The following is a 27781-nucleotide window of genomic DNA, read 5'->3' as shown; positions in this document are numbered from 1 at the left end:
ACACGTCCTTTTCTTGGCTTTAAAGAAAAGCACTCAGCAAAGACCTGTGTAATGAGGCATGGGCTCCATCCCCACTGCGCCGACAACGCTGCCCTCAGGTTTGACGTCACCAGCCCAAGGTCCGTGTCTGGACAGCTCCTCTAATACCAGTTTTTGTCTCTTCTTCTTTCTGCATTTGGTACCAGGGATTGAACACAGGACGCTTAACCACTGAGCCTCATCCCAGCCCTTTTGAGTTTTTGAGAGAGACCTTGCTAAGTTGCTGAGGCTGGCTCTGAATCTGTGGTCCTCCCACTTCAGCCTCCTGAGTCATTGGGAATACAGGCCTGTGCGCCGCACTCTGATTCTTTAAAGACAATGAACTTTCCATTCTAATGTTACTTTTAATTCTTTTGTTGTGCTGAGGGTGGAACTGGGGCCTTGTACACGCTAAGCGGACACAACTGCTGAGCTTCAACCCCAGCCCCTCTGTTATTTTGTTTTAATATTCTGTTAGTTGTAGTTGGACACAATACCTTTATTTTATTTATTTGTTTTTATGTGGTGCTGAGGATAGAACCCAGTGCCCCACACGTGTGAGGCAAGCGCTCCACCACTGAGCTACAACCCCAACACCCCCTGTTATTTTGAAGTCAAGTAAAAACCTCTAGGAACAGGCTGAATTAAAGAACAAAATACATTCATAAAAAGGAAAGTGCAGAATTGAAAAAGCAAGATAAAGCAGTTCTGTGGGCAGCGGAGTGGCGGAGGCCTGGCAGGCACAGCCCTGTGGAGATCTCATCTATCTGGGCATTGCAGCTGGCCCAGGATTTGTTGGGGGACCCAAATGAGCCCCTGCAGGCCGCAGGACGTGCAGATGGTGATGATGGTGACAGCCACGGTGTGTTCAGACCCCTCCTGCTGTACCCTTGGTGAGCACAAAGGCCAGGCATTCTCTAACTTCCAGATGATTCTGCAGAATGAGCTGCAGACATCCATGTTCTCATTCCTCAGGGAACCAACAACCTGGAAGGTGGAGCTGGCAAGCAAACTCCGAGATGATATAGTCGGCTGCACACTTAATGCTTCACAGTTTAAGAGACGTGCTCCCCCTTTACCACGGCCTTTGATTCTCATGGCAATCCTAAGGCAAAGGACAGGCAAGCTCCTGACCTCTAAAAAGACTTTTGACAACGCACGACACCAGTGACTGCAGGAAGCACACCGACCTCCACATCCAGCTGAGGAAAGGCTCCCAGATTCCCCCTAAGGCCCCCTGACAGACGGGCCTTCTCTAACCATCGGAAAACCGCGAGAGTGGACAACGGCAGTGGAGCGATCATGTGATCCCTTTTGTATAAGAAAATACACAAGATGCAAACCTGCCCCTTTAGGTGCCAGGTACCAGCGACTCAATAAGCACTGGCCTCTCCCCAGTGACACCAGTGAGCGACTGGAACACAGCTCCCTTCATCAGGTCCCTTGGGGACACTCTGTCCAGGACCTCTGGATTTGGTAATGGAAGCCACAGCCCCGAGGAGGCTGGAGGCCTGAGCTGCTTGTGCTGCCAGAATCTTCTAGTTCCAATCAGGGAGGCTGAGCTTTGGGCAGGCGGCTGGACCTCCAGACCAGGATTCCTTGTAACTCTCCCAGCCACCCTGGGCAAGGCCCTGGAGCCGCCCTTACTTCTCTAAAGTGAATGAACTTTTACTGAAAAAGTGAAAAATATAAAGAATAAATACGAACTCTTGACTCTGGGTGACCCCAGTCTGAGGAGGAAGCAGACAAGCCAACTGGCCACCACCCTAAGTCTCAACTCCAGGTCCCCTCTTGGTGTAGACAGCGCCCCCGCCCCCCGACCGCTGGAAGGAGACAGCAAGTTTGTGTAGCCCAGGAAGGAAGCAGGCAGATGGAGCTGGAGACTTTTCACTATTATCAACACACCCAAGCAGGTATTCAAGAAGGGCCAGGTGAGACCTCAGGTTCCGCGGAGGCCGCTGCTGGAGCCCCCATCCCAACAGTCGGGGAAAACCACTGCTCCGGATGCCCAGATGAAGCTCTTCCTCTCCGAGCCTCTCCCACCGTGGGCACACTTTCCCTGCTGCCCACAGGGCACACACTCTCAAAGAGGAACTCCCCCATAGGATCTCCCTTCCTGTGGAGACCTCTCAAGTTCCAGGGAGCTTACTGGGCGGCGGGGGCTGCAAGCAGAACCCCGGCTCACTTGGCAGCTCCTGTGAATGATCACTGTTAACAGTGAACCATCTTCAGATCAGCCGTTTGTGATTGGTAGAGTAAGAGTTTCCCTTTCTCTATGGAAAACAGTGCTACACCTGTGACCCCAGAACTTGGGAGGCTCAGGCAAGACAAGCGCAAGTTCAAGGTCAGCCTTAACAACTTATCAAGATCCTGTTTCAAAATAAAACAAAAAGGGCTGGGATGTGGCTCAGTGGTTAGTGAAAAGAACAGGTATTTTACCTCTCCAACTCATCCGTCTGTTATGAATCACCCTACCCCTTCCCTCAGCAGCTCTTTACCAGCTCAGGAGCAGTCCGCACTTAGCCTTGGACCCAAGTCAGAAATGTGGGAAATGTCCATGATGTCCCCTCTCATGCCCCACATGGTCACGCTTCACTCTCATCACAGCCCTGCCTCAGCAGTCCTCCCAGGAAGCCTCTGAGCCCCAAGGGAAGTCTTATCCAGGGTCTATCCTGGAGTCTTGAGGTAGGGCCTTCCCTGCCCTCCACACCTGAGCCAGCCCCAGGGCCTTTGCACTTCTGGTCTCTTCTGCCTGAAGGGCTCTTAACACTTATCTGCCTCTTTCCTGCCCCATTTCTTCAGATTTCCCCTAAGACCCCTTGTCAGATGGGCCTTCTCTAACCATCACACAGAAAATGCCTCTGTCACTGCCTCCTACCTTACCTACTTCATTTTTCTTATAGAAAATTAACTTTAAATGCGTTCTCACCTTTTGCTCTCTCACAACATACACTGTATGGGGCAAAGACCGCTTCTCCATGGTAAATGTTGCATTGGACAGTGCGGATGAGAGTCCAGCCCACTCTGACTTCAGGGGTCAGCTTGAGTGCGGCCCCCTCAGAGGCCTCCCCACCACCACCCCACACTGTTCCCGCTCGCTGGCATTCTGTCATCCCCCATACTGTGAGGAAAAGGTGCAGTCGCATGTGTGTATTAAAAAATTAACATCTGCCTTGCCTTCTAGACCAGGAGCTGGCCAACTGCAGACCAGGGGCCATCCCCAGGCGGGTTCTTTCCTCACAGTGCCAATGGGGCTGTCACTGCTCCAGCTTTACAGAATATCTTTCTGGCCAATCTAGCAGCAGAGCATCTCAGCAGCTACCCAGAGGCTGCAGAACTGAGTCTTACCCACTGGCCCATCTCATCTGGGTCATGTGGTCAGGGTATATGAGGTTTTGACTGACAGACCCAGACTGTGTGCCCACCCCAGGCACGTTTTTACTCCTAAGCAGGAGCTGAAGAGTTCCCAGGAGTGCTGGGCACTGCTCCCTGAGGAGGGGGAGAGATGCAGGGCAGTCTGGGAGTTTTCACCCCACCTGAGGTCCCTTTCCACCAAAGAAAGGAGGGGCTGACTTACAAAGTTGGCAGGTACAGCCCACTTCACTGCTCTGAACCGCACTGTCCACACCGTGAACACACAGCCGGGGAGCGGGTGGAAACGGCCAGACTCCTGAGGCACTGCCCCGCTCTCCCCTCTTGGAGAGGGACCTCCGTGGTCACCTTCAGACTGATCATGAATTCAGTTTCACAGAAGAATCTGGAGACAAAGCAGCAGCAGCAGCAGTGTTGCTCAACGCCCTCTTTATTCTGCACACAAGGTTCAGGAGGCAGGGGCACAGTGTGCGGGCTGGGGACACGCGGCGGCCACGTCACACAGCAGGCTGCCGCTGCCGTGCTGACCAACTGGCGCTGGTGAGCACAGTGAGAAGGACTACCGCCAGTCGCCTGGCCCCTTGGGGCAGGCATTCTAATCCTTAAGAACCAGGGGCGCCTTCACCTGGTTGGCCACCTCCTTGCCCATGAGCGCGTCCACGATGGCAAGGGCGAACTCAAAGCTGGTCCCAGGCCCACGGCTGGTGAGGATCAGGCCGTCCTGCTCCACGCGGCTCTCTGAATAGCTGTAGTGACCTGCCAGGTGGGAACGGCAAGATGCATCTTTAAAGGGCTTGGGGGGAGGCATGACAGTGACTGCTGGGTCAGCGCCCTGTCACAGCATGCCACAGGTCTCACATAAAGCCAGACAGAAACAACGCCTCCCGCTGGCTGGCTGAGGGGATCCCGAGCTCTCAGAAGGGCCTCCCAGACACGGAAGCAACTGCTTGGCAAGGGCCAGAGGACAGCTGCTGGAGCGAGCAGAGGATCGCCCGCCCGAGGGACGTGGTGCTGCCCGAGGTCCGCATGGAGGGCTCCCTGGAGGGGGGTTCGCTAGTCCCTTTCTGTTCCCAGCACAAGCTGGCGTCCGAGGTGACTGCTGGAGCAGAGAGGGGAGGACGTGGGGAGGCATGGAGGGCGCGGGGCCCATCCCCCGTGGCCGGCTCCTGGCAATGCTGACTCCCGAGCTCCCCGACACAGGAGCCTCCGCTCCCACGGCACGCAGCAGCCAGCCCCACAGCCTGGCCCGCTGCACCCTCCAGCTCCTCCTACTGAACCAGGCCTCTCTGGTCCAGGCAGAGAGGCCAGGGCCATCCTCTTGGCCCAGGAAGGTCCCCCACGCTCCCCACCCCACTGGTCTCAGCATCAGCACAGCCCTGCACAGGGCACGCTGACCCTCCCAAGTCAGGCCTGATGAATACCCCACCACTAACCTGTCTATTAGCTCCCGGAACTGACCATCTGTCCCCTTTCTGGCCCTTCCTCTGTGCCTGTCTGCCCAGAGTACCAATGGCACAAAGGTGGTGCCCTATGGTATGCAGATGGCAGTGTCCTTCAACCTGGTCTCTCTTGCCTATTTGTCATTTGAAGACGTGAGTGCAGCAGGCCCAGGTCTCCCCCACGGGCACCCCACCAACTCTCCCAGCACTAAAAAGGGCCCCAGAATTCCAAATTGTGGCACACAGGGCCCTCTGAGGCTTGGCCTCCGCAGAGACTGGAGTGCAGGGAAAAGACCCTGTTTCAAGGGAGAGCTGGCAAGGGCTGACCAGGCAGAGGTGCGGAGTACGGGGAGAAGGTGGGAGACGAAGGCCCAGAGATAAATGCTCAGAACTTGGTGAAGGGGCTGCAGGTAGACAGGCATCCAGGGTGACTGCGGTTGTCTCTGGGGTGCCGGTGACCCCACTTAAGTAATTTGCAGACACAGAGGGCCACTAGAGGGAGGGGGGAGTCAAAGTAGACAAGGACCTCCATGAAGGATGAGAACAGGGCTGCGCCCGCCCCGCCCAACTCAGCACAGCATGGCTCAGGCACCTGTGAGCCGGGGCACGGCTGCACCTTGTTCCTGTTTCTGGTCTTGATGCCACCAAAGCAGCAGCTCGGGAAGCGCTGGCTTAACAAATACGAAAAGTGCAGCCAGAGCCTCCCCTTAAAGCAGAACCCCCATGCGTCAGTGGCAGTCTTGAGCTTTTCAAGGTGGGTTAACAGTGCCTGCAGCAATCTACACCTTACTATCATTAAAAATCAGGTCCCCAGGGCTGGGGTGGTAGCGCAGTGGTAGACTTGCCTAGAGTGTATGAGGCACTGGGTTTGAATCACAGCACCACATAAAAATAAACAAAGGTCCACTAAACAAAGTTTTTTTAAAAAGTCACCCACCAAAATAACAAGAGCACGGGGGAATCTCCCACCTACACTACTGTGGAGGACACAAGGGCCCCTAGTTGAAGGGAAAGGTTCTCATGACTAAACCCATTTACTGCTGGCTAAACCAGGCCAGGGCAGTCTAAAATGCAAAGCTAGAGAACCAGCGGGGCTGGCTGTCCAGACCTGCGACGCGCCACCCGGCCTGGAGGGCACAGCAAGCGAGAGGACCGGCAGCGACACCTGCCTGGGCCACGGGGTGCACATGAGCTCACTGCCACCCCAGCCGGGGAAGATGCTACTGCTACGCTCAGGGGACAGATGAGGAAACCGAGGCTCAGAGAAATTAAAGACCCCACGTACGGTCCCACCTGAGTGAGGCCACCCATCAGAGAGCTGCCGGCGGCCCACAGGTCACCGACCACTGGAGCTTACCAACACAAAGGCCACCCGGGCAAAAAATGAATCACTGGAATTACAACTTGCTTGTTCAACACCTGACAAGCTGAGAGCCTCTGGACTGGACAGCTCCCCTGGGGAAACCTCACTGCCCCACCAAGTGTACCATGAGGCCAAGTCAAGGCCTCCCGCAGAGCAGTGCCCACCATGCCTGTGGCTGCTCCTCTCAGAGCACTAGGCCTGGCTCAGATGTCACATGCTTCCTCCTGACGGGACTCGCTAACTTCAGTGCCTGGTAACTTAAACACGCAGAGCTTTTCTGCCACAGGGGAGGATGGGCAGAGGGCAAAACCTCGCCTGAGCAGCAGGAGGATGGCAGCTGCCTTGCCTGGTCCTGGGTATCAGGAGATTCACCAAGAAGAGGCTGTGAGCCTCGCAGCCTGCTCCCCGCCACCCCCAGTAAGAACACAGAGGCAAAGGGCGTGGGCGAGGCGGGCGAAGTGCCTGCTCTGGCTCCTTCCACCCTCTGAAATCTTTCTACTACCTCCAAGTAAATCAAACTCCTTCATTTAAATACCCAAAGCCAAATCTTTAAAAAAAAAAAAAAGTTTTCATGCAGATAATATTACTCCCAACTTAATATCTAATTAATAAAAAGTTACCGATTTTTCAAAAAAATACATAGTAACAGTATGGTGGTGCACATCTATAATCCCAGCAGCTTGGGAGGCTGAGGCAGGAGGATTGTGGGTTCAAAGCCAGTCTCAGCAACTTAGCAAGACCCTATCTCTAAATATAAAATGCAAGAAAGGGCTGGGGATGTGGCTCAGTGGTTGAGTGGCCCTGAGTTCAATCCCTGGTACCAAAAAGAAAAGAAAAAGATAAGATGATGAAAGTAAGTGCCCAACTATTATTCAGAAAAGAAATAGGTCACCAAGGAAGCAGGCCATGCTGCCAAGGAAGCAGGCACTCTGGGAGAAGAAAGCAAGGTTCATTTTGCTGTGCACTGTGGGTAAATGGCACGTTCTAAACTATGGTCAGGGTTGTAACTGTACCCTAGGCTGCTGGAAAAGCATTCATAAAAACACAACCTCAGCATGTCTCATAACCACCTTCTGTCTGTGACAGCAGAGACCCAGAGCCCTGCCTCTGCAGCCCCAGGTGCCACCTTCTGTCTGTGACAGCAGAGACCTAGAGCCCTGCCTCTGCAGCCCCAGGTGAGCACAGCTCCTGTGACACAGCTGCAGAGGACCAAGGCCACCCGCCTCAGCCCAGAACACCCTGTGTGCCACCCCGTTCTAGCTGCAGATGGTGCTAATAAGTTTTCTGAGGTCTTTTTGTATATGAAAACATAAGCACATACTTACTCCCATTCATCATTTTGTCTTTAGCAAGTGGGTGTGTTGTAACTTTACTTCCAAAACCTATTTCATGAGCCAAAAGAGCCGTAGGACCTAAAAATAAGATTAATAAAAACTTGAGGGCGATGAAGAGAAATCATACTTTAATATTCTAACAGCAATGTATTCTTCAAAATTAAAAGCTCTTACATAAAACAGAGTTGTGGTTCTGAAATTAAACACTTCTTAGTAGGAGAGGTAAAGTACACTCTGAATAAATCATTTGCTGAGCACATGGGGCAAAATACACAAATCCAAAACACTTCAATAACGACTTAATCAAAAAGATTTAACCTGACACCTGTGAAGCACAGGCAGGCTAACAGCATGTGCCCAGGGACCCAATGCACCACGAGTACAAAGGTGGGGGAGACCACTTTGCGTCTACTTCCTGCCTTACTCTTGGCAAAAAGAAAGATCTAGTTACACATTAAGGGCATCCAGTACCCTCTGGACTTCTGGACTTTGTTGCTATTTTATTTTTCTACCTGAAAGTGAAAAACAGAGAATTAATGTTCATTTATCCCTCCACCCATCTACATACTCAGGCAGTAAGAAGAGCACACTGCCCTGCCCGGAAGGAAACAACTGTGAAATACTAACTCTTAAATATGAAGGCACGAGAGCTTCTTAAAACTACCTATGCAGGGGGCTGGGGATGTAGCTCAGTTGGTAGAGTGCCTGCCTCGCAATGCACAAGGCTCTGGGTTCAATCCCCAGCACCACCAAAAAAGAAAAAACTAGTTATGCAAAGAACCACGCAGAAATGTCACCATGTGAAATCACGCACCCTGCTCTTAATAAAGCCTGAGGGGCTGGGGATGTGGCTCAAGCGGTAGTGCGATCGCCTGGCATGCGTGTGGCCCGGGTTTGATCCTCAGCACCAAACAAAGATATTGTGTCCTCCAATAACTAAAAAATAAATATTAAAAAATTCTCTCTCTCATCTCATCTCTCTCTCTAAAAAAAAAAAAAGAAAAAGATAAAGCCTGAAAATATATAGGCACCAGCCAGAGATTTCTACCCAAACAGAGTTCACTGGAAATGGTCAACTTTAGCAATCGCCCTAAGTCATGACCAGGTGGCTCAGCGGAAGCACTGGCCCCGCATGCACAGGGCTTCAGGGGCAGTCCCCAGCCTTACCGCCTTACCTTCAAACGTTTTTTAAAAAAAATTTTACTATACTTTTTGTTTTCTAAGTCTCACACACAATTCGAAGGCCCCAGGTCTCCCCTGGAGGAGAGGACCCCGCCTGCTGCAGGCTCACCAGGTGCACCTTCCCGGCAACAGCAATTCTACACAGCAGGCCACACCGAGCACAGGTGCCACATACAGCAAGCCAAGGAAACCGATGCAGGGGCTTTCTGCCCGTGTCAGCTTCAAACCAAGTCCTCATCAAGTCCTTAAATCAAAAGCCTCAAACACGTCTCTTTCCACCCTAACTTTTATTTTACACACAAGACAACTACTACAACCACTGTGGTAGCCAAATTTAAAAGTCTATGAAAATGGAATAACTATCTCACAACTTTTACTGAACACACACCAGCATGTCATGAACCACTACTCTTCAGTTTTTATTTGGTAAGATCTGAAGAACTAAGAAACCCTACACGAGCTGATATTTTCAAGCAGGCTTCGGTGAGGACAGCAGCAAGGCGAGACCAGCAGTCCTTAGGCTGCTCCCTGGGGCAGGGTTAAAAGCCTATGCAACTGTGGACACAGGACTTTACTGATGCCTGGTCATGAAGCTCAGAGCTGCTTTCTGTGGCCTAGGAATCCTGCTTGGAAAATTAAAGGAGATATTTGTTATTCTTACTACTTGAGCCTCTGGTGGATGAAAGTGCTGCTAGTCTCCCCTCCAGATCTGCTCTGAGCAAGGACCTGAGGGTGGGGCTAGCAGAATCCTCGTCCCACAGCACCATCAGGTGGAGACTTACAGGAACAACACCCTGGCCAACTCCCTGAGCATCCCTCCACACTCATAGTAAAGCTCATTTTATCTTCTTCTCAAGAAAGCCTCCCTTCCAATTTCTCTTTCTCATTTACTATCTGGGACTAACCTAATGTTCTTTCAGTTCAAAAGCAGTTCTCACATTCTAACTGCAACATTCCAAAAGAATCTTCTATTTATTTGCTGATTTAAACAGGGAAATCTCAACCAGATACAGCAGTGCACGCCTGTCATCCCAGCTACTGGGGAGGCTGAGGCAGGAGGTTGGCAAGATCAAGGCCAGCCTGCTCAACTTAGCAAGACCCTGTCTCAAAATAAAAAATAAAAGGGCTGGAGTGTGGCTCAGTGGTAGAGCACCCTGGGGAATCCTTAGACCCACAAAACCAAAACATCAGCCCCCTCCCGCCACCTTCTGCTGTCCCATCGTCCCCATCCACATAATCACTGCAACATCCACTGCTCACCACCTGTCTCTCTGTGCCCCCACTTTGCACACAGTACAGAGATGCTGGTACTGGATATTGAACAGGATAAACACACTGCTAGTGTAGTTTACTTTTTTAAAGTCGATTACTGTAGGGCCCATACTCCTGGCATGGTAGTCAAGCTTATCCCAGCACAAGACAGTGAGCCACATGAGGCTGGTAATTTTGCTACCTCCATGACACTGCAGGACTAAAGGTCATGTGGTCTTGCTTTTAGCAGAGTAATAAGGAAACAAATCCAGGCAGACTCTCACTTTATTCATTTGGTCAAAGCACCTGAGAATGAGGCTAGCTTCCCAGCAGCAGAGCAGTCAGAGAACAAACTAATAGAACCCATGACATATTCCCCAGGAGGGAGCAGCTGCTTGGGACACGGTGACTGCGGGCCTTCAGAGAAGCCCTTCTGTCCCAGGGCAGGTGGCAAGAGGCCAGCGCACCGGGGAACCCGAGGGCAAGGCCAGCCAGGGCAGGGGCCTCAGTTGTCCCTCCCAGTCTCTAGGCAGCAGCTTCAAGCACTGGAGGTCTTAGGACACCTTCAGTTTGTATGTGGGTCACACCACTCACTGTGTGCCATGTTAGAAATTAAAACCAGGATTTTTAGGGGGTGCTGGGGATGGAACCCAGGGATTCAGGCATGCAAAGAGGTGCCCTATCCTTGAACTACACCCAAACCCCAAACTGGGAGATTTTAAAAGCATGAGAAGAAATTCACAGACAACAGTGCCCTGCCCAAATGACAGCTCTGACAACCTCTGATGCCACTCCTGTGTGAGAGCAGGAAAAGCAAGTGACATCCCCAGGGTCTGCTCTCACCTGCCTGCCCTCTGGAGGAAAATGAGCCCAGTGCTGGGGCACAGAGTCCCTGCTGCCACCTCTTTAAAAGGCCTAACATACTGAACAAACACCAGCATGTCACTTTGACCAAACCACCCACCACGCTGCATTTATTCACTGGCTCTTCTGAGACACACTTCATGAAGACCACAGCAGGAAGGGCACTGGCCAGAGATATACACTTGACAGCAGGACAGCATCTGACCTTAAAGCAACAGGATGCACTTGCAATGACAAAGATGACAGAATACTGCTACAAAGTCTCAAAGATGGGGGGACAACTACAAAGCACTAAAAGATTTTTTCTCAATTATGTGGCAGATGATGCAGGGCCCAAGACCACCTGATAGAGAGAATCAGGAAACACCCGGGACACAGGCTGCAAGCGCCCTGGCTTACAAGCCTGCAGGGCAAGCTCAGGGCAGAGCTGTGGTGTTTATGTCTGAGAGGTTCTTGCTGACTGTGCTGGCAGGAAGATCTGCTGTGACAAGCTGTTCACTGAATTCCATTGGCCTTGTTTTCCTCTGAGGTCAACCGAACACAGAAAACAGTAAGTTGCACAGAATGCAGACCAAGGGTACAGAAAAGGCCGAGCAGACAACTGGACTCTGCTGAAAGGACATGACTTCATGCCACCCAAACCAGGCACACCAGGATGGAAGCCTTCAAGCCTTCTCCCCCTGCGCTGCTGGGGCACATTACCTGCACAGATGGCGGCTATGAGGCCCTTCCTGCTCTCCTGCTCCTTCAGGATCTCCTTCACAGCAGCAGACTGTCAAAGAAAACCAAAGACAGCCAGCTATGATTAGGCTGTAAACCAGTCTCTCGCCAGGAATCTTTGGCCAAATTTGATTTTAGCTTAAACCTCAAGAGCTTCAATCTATTTCCCCAAAATATCTCTAAATCATTAATATGAAAATTATCAAATTCATATCATACCTATATTCTTACCCTCAGTCAAGGCATTTGTCCTGAAAGAAAAGCACCTCTCTTTGCTTAAAGACGACAGGAGAAAGCACTGTCTCCTGGACATTTGACCCCTGTGGTTCTGTTCTCCATGGAGAAAGAGGCAGAGGGGTGTGGGGGTCTTCAGACAGCAGAGTGAGGACTGACCGACCAGGAGACCTCCCTAATGTCCACTGCGCCTCTTCCAGTCTTTCTGTACACCCCACCCCTGCCTGCTCACCTGCCCCTCCATCTCTTCTTCCCTGGTCACTCCTCACACAAGACTTAAAATGAAGAGGCTGTGGACCCCCCTGAAGCCATTGTCATTCATGCTGGCACCTCTAGTCCCCACAATCTCCCTCAACCAAGACTGCGGAGCAGATGGCTGGCCTCCCAGCTTCCTGTGTCAGCCTTCACAACATCAGAGCACTCTTCTGCAGCTGGGGAAACACACATGCTCTTACTGTGGACTGTGGGTGCCTCTCTTCATAGTAACTGACCACTGGCTCAGCTCTTTTCATACAAAAGCTATTAGAATATTTTTTAAAATAAAAATAAGTTTATAATACCATTTGGTTAATTTTAGTTGTTTTTCTTTCTTTCACAACCTTCTCCCTAAAATATCCAAATAACAAACTGCACAGAACACAAGTAGATGCTGAAATGCCTGCTTTAGACCCCACCCTGCCCAGCCTTTGGAGGTTGTATGAGTAAATTTGAGCTTTTACCTCAGATAAATTCTGTGCACCCAGATTACCTCCTGGCAGAACCACCACATCGTATGGTCCCTGTAATAGTTCAAAAAATTTAAAAAAGAACTTTTTATTTCGAATATATAATTAAAGTGACAATCTAATAACACTTTTGTCTTTTAAATGTGGATACAAATAAAGCATGGGAGATAATCCAAGTATCTGTCAAAAGAAAAATAGTTAGGGGCTGGGGTGTAGCTCAGCAATACAGCACACATGAGGCCCTGGTTCAATCTCCAAAACCACCCCCAAAAAGAATTTAAATAAGTCATGCTGAGTTCCTATGATGGGATGTTTCTAACTAGCAAAAAAAAAAAAAAAAAATATGCAGAATATATGAATAGAGTAACATGAAAGGATGTCCACGTGGCAGAGCAGCAGCTCCAGATAACTGCACTCTTGTAAGAGACTGGGGTGCCTGAGCTGAAGGAGAACAATGGTTTGAGCCCAGCTGGGCTACACAGAGAGGCTGCCATACACACAGACCAAAGTATAAACAGCACACATACCAGATGCACGTTATGCGAACCCACAAGCCACACACATCCCCCAGCTGTGTGTATACAGATACTCAGAGAGGCACAGCCACTAAAGGAGAGCAGAGTGGGGGACGGAGGGAGAATGAGAAAGGGACACTCAGCACTTCGACTTTATATATGTCTATCTCAGATGAATCACCATGCTGGGGATTGAACCCAGGACCTTGCTTTGCCAAACACGTGCTCTGCCAAACCACATCCCAGCCCTGAATTATTATTTGAGAAGAATGTGTGTAACAATTTTATGTATGTATATACGTATGTTTTGTGTGTATATATGTTTTGGTACCAGGGATTGAAGGGTACTCAACCTCTGAGCCACATTCCTGCCTTTTTTGTATAGTTTATTTTGATACAGGGTCTCACTAAATTGCTGAGGCTGGCTTTGAACTCTTGATCCTCCTGCCTAAGCTTCCTGAGTAGTGTGACATCTACTTTTTAGAATTACTTTTTAATATCAAAATATCTGACTTGTTTTAAACAAAGCAAAAACTTAAAAAACTAAATGGAAGTGAAGTACCTAATTCCTTTCACTCTTTAGAATTTAACTAAATGAATACTTACAAAGGTAACTGCTGATCTAAAATACTCTAGACACCACAGGATGAACAGAAAAGAGGAATCTTTTTTTTTTCTCTTCTATTTCTATTTTAACAGGATAAAAAAAAGAACTTGTATATATTAACAATGTTCCAATTCTCCACAAGCCAGCCATGAAATATTCACTGTGTGAGGACAACTCACATGGGGAATTCTGCTTGGGTTCTGGCAGAGCACAACCATGGTGAACTCAGTCTGCCCCCTTTCTGCCACTGTCCCCTTGAGTATGGCACAGCCCACCTCTCGTCCCCTGACAGGCCCATCTGAACCTGCAGCAAGGTGGGCAAGAGCTTCTGAGACAAGGGACCCAGCTTTCCCTAAGATAACCAGGAGAGCCTGTCACCCTCAAGGTGAGGACCATCCTTCTAAAGGTACTGAAAAAGCAAGGATCTTAGTAGAATCTTATCCATCCTGTAACCATTCTGCGCAAGCTGTTTCATCTGAGATGAATTTAACACCTGAGAAGCAGCTTTAAATGAAAATGGAGACCATCATGTAAGTGAAATAGGCCAGACTTGGAAAGTCACGGATGAAATGTTGCCTCTCATGTGTGGAAGCTGGAGCAGAGTAAGGAAAGAAGGCAGTAGGGGAGCAGGTGGGCTGTCATCAAGACCCAGGGAGGTCAGCAGAGCAAGAGAAGGAGAGTGAGAGGCAGGGAGGGAGGGAAAGAAATATGGGACGGATCTAACAGAACAAAGTCGTACACACGCATAAATACACCAAAGGGAATTTCCTCTTCATGCACATGTAGAAAGAAACAATTAAAACTGAAGAGCGAAAGGGAGCACTATAGAATAGAGGAGGGAGAGCAGGGAAGGGAAGGGAAGGGGGAGGAAAAGTGGGGGAGTGGAGACTGACACAGAATTCCTCCTATGTATACTTTTGTTAAAGGAACCCAAATATTATGTATCACAAACAAACAGCTTTAGAAAAAGGACAGAAAGAGGCTTCCACCCGCCTCCACCTTCACATCCATTCACTCATCCACACACCACCCCTCCCACCTTCTGGACACAAAAGCAGTATCTACAACTGCCAGGTCCTATGGTACAGCAGAAAGGTGACACCCCCAAGTTTGGTGGAGAATATTTCCAAGGAAAATAATTTCTTTAAAATAAGTCTATTCTAACAATGACCTTATATATAATTAAAAGACATTTCAAGAAACTAACATAGAAGCCATATGAAGGAATAATTTCATGTACAGAAAACAAACCTGCTTTCGTGCATCTTCAAGACTGGCATCAGGACAAATGACAACATCACGGCTACACTGTACTGGGTCTTTTCCAGACAGACCTGCAACCGTGACCTTAATCTAAGAGAAAGACATCATATTTAAGAATGCTGAGACATAAACTAGAGAAAGACATCATATTTAAGAATGCTGAGACATAAACTTAAGAGTAACATTTTCACATCTTTCCTGGGTTTTAAAATAACTTGACAGTAAATGCTGCAAGAAAACCATACTGAATGTAAGCTATTACACTGACTATATATTTAATAACTAGGTCTGTTGTGGTTTGCCTGGGACAACCCCAACTTATAGCCACTGTCCTGGCACCTCGTCTGGCTATAAAATCCTTTCTCCCACAAGTGACCTGATTCAGGAGATAAATTTCATGATCATTCTATTAATAACCCATCTTGCAAGGTTCCTGTTGCATTTAAACCTCACGGCATTTTTATAAGGTAGAAATGCAAGTTAAAAAATAAAATCCCACGTTATTTTGCAAAAACTTAAAAAGCTAACAATACAAAGAGTTGGTACTAGGAAAAAAATGGGCATTTTTCTACCCTGCTGGTGGGTACACTGGAGAGCAACTTGGCAAAACCTATGATGATGATGCAGATTTTCCCTGGGCCTAGCAATTCCATTTTTAGGTGCAGAGTCTGAAAAGCCTTCCCCACATTTGCACAAATCAATAAGTAAGTACAGTATGTACCACAGCATTGCAAGGCTGGATGCAGAAGAATGGACAGGTTGTGGCACATTCACATAGTGCAATATTAACAAGCAACACCAAATGAATAAGCTGGATTTTCAATTTTGGAACCAGAAAAGTATACAGTAAACAGACTGCAAGGCCAGACTGCCTGGGTCTACCACCTGGCTCCTCTATTTAAAACTCTGTAACTTGGGCACACTTCATCTCTGTTCCTCAGTTTCTTCAACAGTAAAATGGGTTGCAATGCCTAACAGTTCTTATTAAGGTGCATATAAGTAAATGCCTTGCATGAGGTCTGGCACACTGACAATGGTCTGGAAGTGACCTTACAATGCAGAACCTTAAATATATATATATTTTAGTTGTAGATGGACACAATACATTTATTTTATTTACTTATTTTTATGTGGTGCTGAGGTTTGCACCCAGTGCCTCACACATTAGATAAGCACTCTACCACGGAGCTACAACCCCAGCTCTTTAAGTATGTTTCTTTAAAGCAATTGCTCTTTAAGAAATGGGTCCACGGCTGTGCATTTTGGCACACGCCTATAGTCCTAGCTACTCAAGACTGAGATACGAGAACTGCTTGAGCCCAGAAGTTCAGGGCCAGCCTGCACAGAGTAGCCACACTGTCCTTGTGAAAGAAATGGGTCTGAAAGAAATAAGGCAAGATGTTATTAAGTATTAAACATGGACAGTGAATAAAGAGATATTTGTTATTATGTAATCACTGTATTTTTGAACATATTTGAAATATTTCATGAAGTACTTTGGGTTTCACTCTATTCAATGTCTTTAAAAATCCAAACCTTTTGACAAGGACTAGTAAACAGCACTTACCCCAGCTCTTCTCATGACATCCACAGGGATGACGGTCTCCATCTCCTCTGCTCCTTTGGCCAGGATGACCAGGGCTCTTTTTGAAGCCATTTTGATGTTGTTTTAACACCTTAAAAATTAAAAAAAAAAATGTCAAAAAACTTTCACTACAACCCTATAATAGCCAAAATATTTAAGTTAAGGGACATTTTAAAGCACACTAAGTATCTCCTAGGGAAATTATTTTGGTAAGTATTTTTTTTAAAAGCATTTTGGTTAATAATCTACATAGTAGTTTCAGTTGCTCTGTTTCTGAGCTGAAGACAGAGAGAGATTGCTAACATGTGTTTGATTTTCCTTTACCAAGTTTTCCTTTTCTTTCTATTTATTTTTGTGGTACTGGAGAATCAACTCAGGAGTGCAGTGTTCTACCACTGAGCTATAGACCTGGCAACCTGACCCCCACTTTTTGTTTTTTGTTTTTAATTTTGAAAGAGTGTCTACTTAAGTTGCCAGGCTGGCCTTGAACTTGGGATCCTCCGTCTCAGCCTCCCTAGGATTATACAGACGGGCACTACAAGGGCAGGCTCTTTATCACGTTTTCTTAAACCCGATTTCTAATATGTTGAATATGAAGTTTTCTAAAACACGAATGTGGGTCTTGTCTTGCACTTGGCACAATGCAGTTCCTCAAGTACTGTTTCACAAAACCCAACCACACTGATTATCAACGGCAAAAAATGGGAACACAGTTTTGGCAACTAGCCTGCAAGAGCTTTGGAGAGGATTTTTTATATATTTTTTTAATTTTTTTTTTTTAAGGTTCCAATAAGAAAAGCAAAAGCTCCGGGGAGGGGCGTAGCCGGCAGCGTCACCCACGTGCACACGGTTCTCAGCCTGAGGAAGGCGCACCGCTACCTGGAGCGCGGGGCTCTCGCGGAGGGCAAAGGCCAGCCGCCCGCGCTCCGCGACCGTAACCTACACACTTCCACAGGCGCACGCCCTGCTCGCCCCCACCCGGCACCGCGCGCCCCAGGCCCGCCCGGCTCCCCGCAGGCGCCGGTCGGCAACCCGCTATCCTTCCCACCGTGGAAGGCCTCGACGCGGTCGGCAGCTCCGCGACGCCTGGGCCACTCACCCCGCGGAGCGAAGGCGGCTCACCCCAGCACGCACGCGCCGCGGGCCCTCGGCGCTGCACTGCGCAGACTCGCGCCGCTCGCGTCAGTGGGTCACTTCCGGCGGAGCTCGCTCGGCGAGCAGCTGGGGAGCCTGCCTTCGCACCCGGCGCCCCGCGCGGGCCGGGCCGCTCTCCGCCGCTGCGCAGGTCGCCTTCCCTCTGTGCACGCACGTCGGCCTGGTTCCTCTCCCCTCTTTCTGCCGGGACTCTTCCCGGATTGTCCCCCTGCGCTTCGCCGCCGGTCCCGGGCGGCTCTGCATTTCATGGGCAGTTTCTCTCCACGCTGTTGAAAGCCCTGCCGCCGCCGCCGAGCCTACGGGATTAGAGGGATGCCCAGCAAAGAAGTCGATGAATACTTAGTGGGTAGTTTGTTTTTGGATATTAATGCTTTTGCCACTTTCAAACCAAGATGATGAAGATGACATTCCTGTCCTCATCCAGTTCCATCGCTTTTCCCTCCAGGTGACAGCGTTGTTAGCTTCCTGTACATCCTTCTCATGCAAGCACATATATACTGTCAATACTGTTATTTTCCTTCTTCCTCACATAAAAATGCTGTCCGTTGTGTACTTTGGTCTTCACTTCCCCTTACACACAGTTACATCTATTGCATGAACGTCGTGGAAATCTTTTCATATCAAAAAGAACACCCGGCCCATGCTATGCCATCGTGGGCATATTCCATAGTTTATTTGCCAGTGCCCCACTGATAACACGGGTTATTTCCAGACATTTTCTGTACAGGTAGCACTGTATCGAATAACATTATACCCATGACCTACGTGTGCAAGTATCACCAAGGTAAATTCCCAGCAGTGGGAAGCACATTTGAGCAACTCCATACAAGTACTGTATGAGTTCAAATAGTTCTTAAATATGTCAGTGTTTTCAAGGTCTCCATTTAGACATTAATGGAGACCTTGAAATTATTATTAATTAACAGACATTAATGGAGACCTTGAAATTATTATTAATTAATAAATTAATTACATTTATTTTCAAAAAATAACATTTTATTTTTCGTTGTTAGTTTGCAAAGTGCTTTCATACATTTCACATGCTCCTTACAGTGGTGGTGAGTTTTTTAATTACTAAAATTGTAAATAAAGTCATTTATGCAACACTCCATACTTGTGCAAACATTTGAAACATCTTTGATCAGTTGATATTTTAAGAAGGAACTTTTGGAGTTCTGCAATGACTCCAACACTCCAACACCTTCGGCTACTGGAAGTAGGCAAAAGCTGTCCCCCTCCAGCTTTGAAAGAATGTGGGACACAGGAGTGACAGAGAGGGAAGCAAGTGGTCAGAGGGTTACTGCTTCAAGAAAGAAGGAAGGTTTTAAGTGGATGGAAGGAAACCAAAAGGCCTCAGGCTGTTGCGTTTCCATAGTAAGCTCTTCTTCCTCTTCTTCTTTTTTTTTTTTTTAAATATACATTTTTTTAGTTATAGATGGACATAATACCTTTATTTTATTTATTTACTTCTATGTGGCACTGAGGATTGAACCCAGTGCCTCACACATGCAAGGTAAGTACTCTACCATTGAGCCACAGCCTCTCATAGTAAGCTCTTCATAAGACCTGCTGGTGGTCTGCTGCAGCAGGACACAGTGGCAACAGAGTAAAAATGGAAGCTGGGCAGGGTATCCCAGGCCTATAATCCCAGCGGCTCAGGAAGCTGAGGCAGGAGGATCACGAGTTCAAAACCAGCTTCAGCAAAAAGCAAGGTGCAAAGCAACTCAGCAAGACCCTGTCTAAATAAAATACAAAATAGGGTTGGGGATGTGGCTAAGTGGGCAAGTGCCCCTGTGTTCAATCCCCGGTCCAGTAAAAATGGGAAGGGGCAGACACACAGGAGTTAAACACTCCTGAGACATCTGCATCAACAAGAATTGAATTGGATCTGAGTCAGCATTAATTTTTATCAAATTAATATATTGTACAGTTTTAAAAACTCAAATATCATTTATGATAGTATATTTTCAGAAATAGTCATTCTTTCCCCTTCTACCTGTGTTAATATGCTTCCTTGACTTTTGGGTTTGGCCTTCTTTTTGATCAATGGATGTTAACAGAACAGATTGAAGCCTTCAAAGAACTGACCTGATCTCCAGTCCTGTGCTTTTGCACTTTTAAATTGTCATAGGAAAAGCTTTCCCCTGGGGAAGTTGCTGCTGCCCCCCTCAAAGGCAGGTTTCAGAACACACACATGTGGGACAGAATTGCCTCAGCCAATCTGCACAGCTGGCAACCTGAGGCAAAGTCACTCCAGCCAGGTGGCAAACTATGGTAGCTGGGTTTTGCTACAGAGCAGTAATTCTCAAACTTAACTCTTGTACCCTCAACCCTGTTCCCCAGAGCCAAATATATAATTCAACTTCTTATTTATTCTGGTAATTATCTCAGAATTTAAAAAGAGTATGCTAATATTTTCTTTCTCATTTACTAGCTTTAGACAATATATATTGAATTTTTGGAAGGCACATCACAATTTTCATTTGACACATGTGAAGTCTGAGGTCTAGAAAGGTCCTGCAGTTTTGGTCAAATTCAAATATTCTGATGTCAATTTTCACACTCTACCCACCATATGCTGTCAGAATTAATAATGTAACACCCATGGCTCCCCATATTTCATACATATTGCTCATCACACATTTATAGCCAAAAATATTCAACCATTTACCAAAAAAGTATTACTATACTGGCAATGAAGACACCTCCTAGTTCAGTCCCGTTTCCAGGTAGAACAGCCGCATCCCATCTACTACCTTTTTAACTCAACATTTGACAAGTCTTTGCATTGTGGAAAGTACAAACTTTTAAAAAGTCTCCCTATTTTCAAGGAACTTAATTTCTTACAGCAGTTGCAACATTTAAGAAGATATGGTGTCCTGCCCCAGAGAGTTCTCAATCCAATAACGGAGAAATGGCTCTGTCAGCAACTCACCCAGGGTCCTTCTCATCCTGGTTCCTGAACACTACCCACACACACACCTGATCACCACAGCAGAAAGACTGCTCCAGTTATTTACTATCCACCCCCCACCCCATGGGTCCCTCTTATTTAGTCATCTCAACTAAATAATACTAACTCATCCCCTATGGGTAGCCTATTACTTCATCGATAGCACTTATCACTCCTGCGTTTTGTCTGGTCTACTGTTCCGGTCGGTCTTGCAGGAGTTCTGGGAACTCCAGGAGCGGACCTCCCGTCTGGGCCACCGCCGCACCTTCGCAGCCGCGTACAGCAGGTGCTCGGTAACCACTGCCGAGCGTCGCCCTGATTGCGCCCTACGTGATTGGCACTTTTCTTTACCACCCAGGATTAAGGTGATTTCAACCAACTTCTTCTATTCTAATCCCATTTCTCACGTCTACGTCATTGGGCCACCAGGACATAGGCCACCGGGGCTGCAGGCGGACCTCTGGGCGTCCCAGAGGAGTAGGTTTCAAAAGCAGCCAGGCCAGGTGAGGGGCGCGCCAGGGAGGTCCGGCGAATTTCCCCGGCGAGCCCCCGAAAGGTTAGGGCGGCGACGCCGGAGAAGAGTGGGCGAGCCTGACATTTGAGGCCGCGCTGGGGCGACGCGGAAATTCTGACACCAGGGTCTGTGTGGGGTCCCAAGAACAGCTCCGCCTCAGCCCACCCGGTGTGAAAAGCCCCCCGAGCGTGGGCCACGTGCGATTCCCACGACGCGCCGGGCGCCGGAAGGGGCGAGAGGGCCCGCAGTGACGTAAGGCCCTCTTCCGTGGGCCACGGCCCCGGCGGCGCTCGGGATTGGCCGAGGCAGGCCGCAGGGGGCGGGGCGAGAGGGGGCGTGCCGATTGGGCGGGGCCTGCCTGGCGCCGCCGGACGAAGGCCTCCGGAAGGTCCCTTCCTTAGGGTTCCCGCGCGTGGGTTCTCGTCGCCTGGGGCTCGCGGTGCCCCCAGCTGTCCTGTGAACTTCCGGGGGCAGAGAGGCCTGCAGGTGCGGGCCGCGGCCCCTGACGCGCTAGCCCTGGAAGTCTGCAGAGCCTGTGGGAGCTGGGCTCCGCCTTGGGGCGACAGCTGCCCCTCGGTTCACTCCGGGGGTTGGGAAACGCACTGCCAGGCTCGCAGGTTCTAGAACGAGAGAAAGGTCTACGGAGGGTTCCATTAGGTGGACGGCGGTGCCTGCCACAGGTGGTGAGGACCTAGTGAGAGCCGTGTCAAACACCAGCCCCGGATGGAGACGCTGGTGCCTGCTCATTGTTTCCACTGTCCCTCCTCACTCTCAGTCTGCCTCCACCGTAATTTCAGATTCCAGTGTTTTGGAAACAAAATGATCTGGAGGCACACCAACGTTTCTCTCAATAGGTCATCAGTATCCCCCAGCCGTTCCCATATGAATCTGTCAAAACCTCTGGCTACTCCTGCCCCTGTCCCCTGACTGTATCCCCCAGGTCCCTTCCATATCTCAAAGCCCACCTACTTCGGAGCAGTGGCTACACTGAGGGTGAGAACAGAGTGTTTTGGTGACCTTTTGCATGATTATAGGACTGCAGAGCTGCTGTCTTCAGCAGTGACTCATATTCAGGGCATTAAAATCAGCAGTGGCAATGCCAGCCACATCGTCATTCTGCCACAGTGTGGTTCAAACACTTTTCTTATCTTCCAAATTCTTCTTACTCTTCCTCCTCACTCATTTTCTCTGTTCCTGTAATATACCCGGCACTTTGCCTCCTTCATATTTCCACAGAAGTAGTTCTGTCTACCCCGAATGACTTCTGCTTCTGTGTCAGCTCTTCAGTTTATTTTCCATCCTGCAAAACCTCATTATAGTGCCAGTCCCTCCAGGAAATTTCCTCTGTGTCCTCAAAGCACTTTGTCCTATAGAAATTGTGTCTGAGAGGCTGTGTGGCCTTATTTATGTAACATCTTCCTTTTTCTAACGACCATGAAAGCTGTTGGGATAGTGCCTCATCTGTATATGCCTTCCAGACAGTAAGACTCATTCAAGAAGAAGTTTTTATTGGCCTCTTTTGTGGTTTTGGCCAGGTTTACAACAGTGAACAAAGGATATCCCTTCTCATGGCACTTTTTCTCTGGGGGAAGATGGACAATAAACTCATACTCAAATAGATAAAAGACATGTGTTACCTAATGATGAGGTATGTTCTAAGAAATGTGTTGTGAAGCAATTTTGTTATGTGACTATCTGTATTACATATACTTAAACATTATGATGACCATGAAGTCATTAAGCAATATGATTTTATTTGGGGGACCACGATGGTGTATGTACCATACATAATATGTACTATGAAGGAGAGTAAAAGAGGGAAAGAGAAATAACAAGTGTGTATACACATGTGCATGCTTTTTTAGAGTGTGGTCAAAAACCACCTTTTTTTTTTCCATGGAGGAAACCTAAATAAGTTGAGGGAACAAGTCATACAGAGAGTGGGGGGGAGAGCCTGTTAGAGGACAGAAGAGCAAAGCTCTGCCCCTGCAGCAGGAGTGTGTTTGGCATGAAGAACAGCAAGGAAGTCAAGAGTGGCAGGATGCAGAGTCCGGGAAGTAAACGGACAGATACTGGCAGATGTGCATCAGACATTCCATAAATACTTGCTGAATTCATTGTAGCAATAAGGGGTAGAGATTAGTAATTTATTATTTTTTAAATTTTTATTTATTTATGTTGGGGTTGGGGATTGAACCAGCATGGCTACAGGTGTGCGAAGTACGTGCTCTGCCACATCAGCTCCAGGAATAACTTAGTAATATGAAACTTGGAAATTGCTTAAGGTTAAATGTAACACCCTGTTGTCTGTCTGTCTGTCTGTCTCTCTCTCTCTCTCTCTCTCTCTCTCTCTCTCTGTAAAGTATTTACAACTTATATGCAAGTACATTAGTACATTTGAACTCTGATTTAGTGTGACAACATTTTAACTAAAAACAAAAGAGCTTACTGAAAACAAATGGATTTTGCAGTGATCATCTATTGTAATGGAAACTCAGGAAGACATAGATTTGAAGGAATAACTAGAATGATTTGTGCATGGAAGTATTTGATAATGAAAAAGTTCAGGAGGAAACAAAATATGTCCCCTAAAATCTTGCTTCTTATTTGGAGAAAGAATTCTTGAATGTTGACAAAAGTTAAATTTTTGAAATAATCAGATAAATTTGGATATTAATTAATTTTAATGGTACTTTCCTTCCCAAGGGTTAAGGTGAATGCTAGGGATAGATGACCTCAAAGTCAATATACTTTAGGACAGTTTCACTTTGAGGGGATGATGTTGCTTTGCAAGTTGTCACTTGCAGCCCAAAGAATATTTTTCCCCTTGGTGGTATTTGGTAATTGTCTTCATCAGAATTCAAAGTACAAAATAGAAAACACTTGTTTACTTAATAGTTTTTTGTAACATGCCCTATCTATCTATGTATCTATCTATCTATGTATCTATCTATCTATCTATCTATCTATCTATCTATCTATCTATTGGTGAGTGGCTAGGGATTGAACCCAGGGCCTTGCCTATGGTAAATATACACTCTACTACTGAGCTATACCCCCAGTCTAGCTCCCTCTAAGATGTGACTTCTATGAGACCATGGGCTCTGCCCTTCATCACATTTCTCAAAGGTTAAATTGACCGTAGGTTTCTTGGTAGTCATTCACGTAGATGAGATCTACTGTGGTTTCCGATTTGGCTCTCAAACCACTGAATTGACAATCTTACTCTGGGTTGCTGAGTCAACATGGTTTTTTTTTTTTTTTTGGTTCATTCACAGGAATGAGCCACTGCCAGTAGCTCCTGAGTTAGTCATCACTGTTGGCCGATTTTAAGGTCTCTTTGGAATGAGAAGTCCTGGGATCCATCCTAGTTCCCCTTAGCTGAGGCAGCAGGGTGCAGTAGGAGGCTGCGTTCTCCTGGGGGCCAGCCTGGCTGGGCGTGATAGACGGCTCTGCTCTGAAGTCTAAGTGTTCTTGAACAAATGACTGATCCCTCCTGCCCCAGGTTCCCATCCATAAAACAGGTGCAACAGAACCTCTGTGCTCCAGAGAGGGTTGTTGTGAGGACATTAATCCTTGACTCAGTTACTTGACCTCCCTCAGCTTCTGTCTCTCCAACATGAGCATCGTGGCAACTGTTCTTACCTGGCAGAGTGCATGAAAGGGCAGTTTAAGGAGTTCAAGTATTCAGCATCACAGCTACAATGCAGCAAGCAAACCTCGACTATTAGCTATTATTAGAAAACACTTATTTATCAACACAGTAGTTGCCTTTGTTTAAAGTGTAAGGACCTGAAGAAATAAAGTGAAGATAGGTCACCACTTTGGAGTAAGAGCAAGTTTTCAGAACTAAAGTTGTTTAAGTGCATGAAAAGCAGTGAAGAGATTTCACACAGGGACTGTGACCTGGTGCCCACAGATGCCCATAGATCCAAATGGGAGTAGATAAAGTTAGTGGATCTCTGAACCTGGGTGAAAAAAATATCCTTCTTTATTTTCACTAACCTCTAACAGGAATCTAGTATTTCCTTCAGTTTTGAGTGCAAAAAATTCACAAAGCATAACTGAAGAAACAGTACCCATGGTATTGCACCAAGAGAAATACAAGTTATCTCAAATATCATTTATGCTTATAATTAGTTGGAAACTATGGTGGGCAGGTGTTAGTGCAGAAGCTCATACAGTACCACATCACAGATTGGGGTTTTAAATATTTAGTAGGTATATTTCCAGTAATTGGCTTCCCCTGTTACCTGTTTGCTTCTGAGAGGATTCCAGAGCATAGGGGCCACAAGCTGAAAGGGTTCCTGGGCACAGATAGGTTAACAGTCATTGGAGGCTGAGGTGTAGTGCAGTGGTAGACCGCTTGCCCGCCAGGCACGAGGTCCTGGGTTCCATCGCCAGCACCATAGGCTGGGGAGAGCCCTTGTGAGGGGGTGGGCTCTGGGGCCAGATGGCCAAGTCTGAATCCCTTTTCTGGTCCTTCCTCACCGTGTGACCCTGGGCAAGGTGGCTACCTGGCTTCTATGTGCCCTAATTTCCAAAGAATATTTTAAAGTGTAATTAAAGAACATGGCTTGAAGGCTAAGGTTGTGGCTCAGAGGTAGAGTGCTCACCTCACAAGTGTGAGGCACTGGGTTCTATCCTCACCACCACATAAAGTAAAATAAAGACATTGTGTCCACCTATAACTAAAAAATAAATATTAAAAAAAAGAACTTGGGTTGAAGTATACATTCAATAATGATTTCCCAAGGAAATAAATAAAAAGGAAAGGAAAGAGGGAGGCACATTTTAAGGCTGGAATTGGCAAATGAAGCATTCACTCACTCATTCATTAAATTTCTCTGGACTGCAACATTGCTCACTGGTAGAGCGTGTGCCAGCATGCACAAGGCCTGGGTTTGGTACCCAGCACCCCCCAAAATAACCAGTGTACTGAATCCATACCAAGTACCACTCCACACGATCTCCACACTTTGGGGGCCTAGAGCAAGAACAGAAAGGGAGCCCACAGACCATCTAAATATTTAAAAGTGGTAAATAAGCCAAAGGGGAAGGTGCTCTGTTCTCCTAATTTGATGGAGTAGTCTGCAAAGAACAAAATCAAAAACAGTTGTTTTTATGTGGAAAAGTTGGCAAAGTCACAAAGAAGATTGAATTTAGTTTAATTACAGTTGCAAATATATCATTGTCTAATGGGCTGACATTGTTTAGGTGAATCATCAATTCTTGGGTTATTTACTCCATAAAATACATTATTTTTGCTTTTACTTCGTGCATTGAAAGAAAGAATTTCATTTAATTTGTGTTTTGGTTATAGTAATTCTACCACGCGGCCTGCGCAGTGGTTTCATTAATGAGGTTCTAGGCATAAAGTTAGTTAGACGAGATCGAAATAAAAACACACAGACTCAGTTACCTTAATTCTATTGCTAGGTCCGAGACGGCTCCCCTCTCTGGTTCGCTCCTCTAGCCGCCCAGCAGGGCAGCAAGGATTACTCAGGGCTAGCAGGAGAGAGAGAGAGTGAGCACGCCGGGGAGTAGCCTTTTATTAGGGAACCAGAGATTCAGGGGAGAATTCCATCCAATGAAGGTTGAGGGGGGGCTGCACTCCAAGGTCAGGGTCAGCGATTGGGTCCCCGGGGTCAGTGGTCAGGCACACCCCCACACGGATGGGCTCTCTCATCAGGAGAGGGACGGGAAAAACTTCGACATATGCCAAAGTGCCTCAGACCCTCAACGGGAGGCACCCGATCACGTGTGAGAATGGCGCCCCACAAGTAATGCCTTAAAGGATTAAAAAATAAAATATACTCAGTGTGCACAGAATGTATTTGTTTAAAGTAAATTATGAGTTTATGTACAATTTCTGAATTAAAATTGTTTTTCATTTTTTTGGTGGGGTACTGGGGATTGAACTCAGGGCACTGAACCACTGAGCCACATCCCCAGCCCTATTTTGTATTTTATTTAGAGACAGGTTCTCACTGTGTTGCTAAGCACCTTGCCTCACTGTTGCTGAGGCTGGCTTTGAATCACAATCCTCCTGCCTCAGCCTCCCAAGCCGCTGGGATTATAGGCCTACACCACTGCACCCAGCTGTTTTTTATTATTTTTTAAAGCTATTCTTCTAAATATTTCAAAATTCCCTATTAATTTTTCTCTTTTTTGTATTTCTTATTTGTTTTAATTAGATATACATGACCGTAGAATTCACTTTGATATATCATTCATTAATGGAATATATTTTCTCATTCTTCTGGTACAGAATCACCCCAGTTGTGTAGTCATATATGTGCATAGAGTAATGTGTGATTCACTCTACTATCCTTCACACTCCCATACCTACCTATTAAAATTAAAAATATAAACTGTGGATAAAAATAAAATATTTAAATAATCTGAGATTTTTGTTTTTAAATTTACTTAAATTGGGGCTGGGGATGTGGCTCAAGCGGTAGCGCGCTCGCCTGGCATGCGTGCGGCCCAGGTTCGATCCTCAGCACCACATACAAACAAAGATGTTGTGTCCGCCGAGAACTAAAAAATAAATATTAAAAATTCTCTCTCTCTCTCTCTCTCTCTCTCTCTCTCTCTCTCTCTCTCCTTCCTCTCTCACTCTCTCTTTAAAAAAAATTTACTTAAATTGTATTGTTATTTAAAAATTAGAATTATTTTTAAATT

The 27781-nt window shown here is 47.2% G+C and overlaps 1 protein-coding gene across 2 annotated transcripts; it reads right to left on the bottom strand.

Annotated features, from left to right (window-relative positions):
* Positions 1 to 3802: 3802 nt before the first annotated feature.
* Park7 (Parkinsonism associated deglycase) lies at positions 3803 to 17669 on the bottom strand. 2 transcript variants are annotated; one of them, XM_026385990.2, is made up of 7 exons: positions 17572 to 17669; positions 16455 to 16563; positions 14876 to 14977; positions 12497 to 12556; positions 11526 to 11595; positions 7518 to 7604; positions 3803 to 4146 (listed from the first exon to the last, which is right to left on the bottom strand). In XM_026385990.2, the coding sequence occupies exons 2-7, from the start codon at positions 16542 to 16544 to the stop codon at positions 3986 to 3988; spliced, it is 570 nt and encodes a 189-aa protein (XP_026241775.1). In that variant the 5' UTR covers positions 16545 to 16563; positions 17572 to 17669; the 3' UTR covers positions 3803 to 3985. The 2 variants fall into 2 exon arrangements, with proteins under 2 accessions (XP_026241775.1, XP_026241773.1); XM_026385988.2 differs by having other exon boundaries at positions 17521 to 17622.
* Positions 17670 to 27781: the final 10112 nt, after the last annotated feature.

The sequence above is a fragment of the Urocitellus parryii genome, chromosome 11, assembly GCF_045843805.1.
Source record: "Urocitellus parryii isolate mUroPar1 chromosome 11, mUroPar1.hap1, whole genome shotgun sequence".
In the NCBI taxonomy this organism is placed as follows: Eukaryota; Metazoa; Chordata; class Mammalia; order Rodentia; family Sciuridae; genus Urocitellus; species Urocitellus parryii.
The sequence above is the reverse complement of the archived record's forward strand: the minus strand, read 5'-3'. Positions and strand labels throughout refer to the sequence as shown.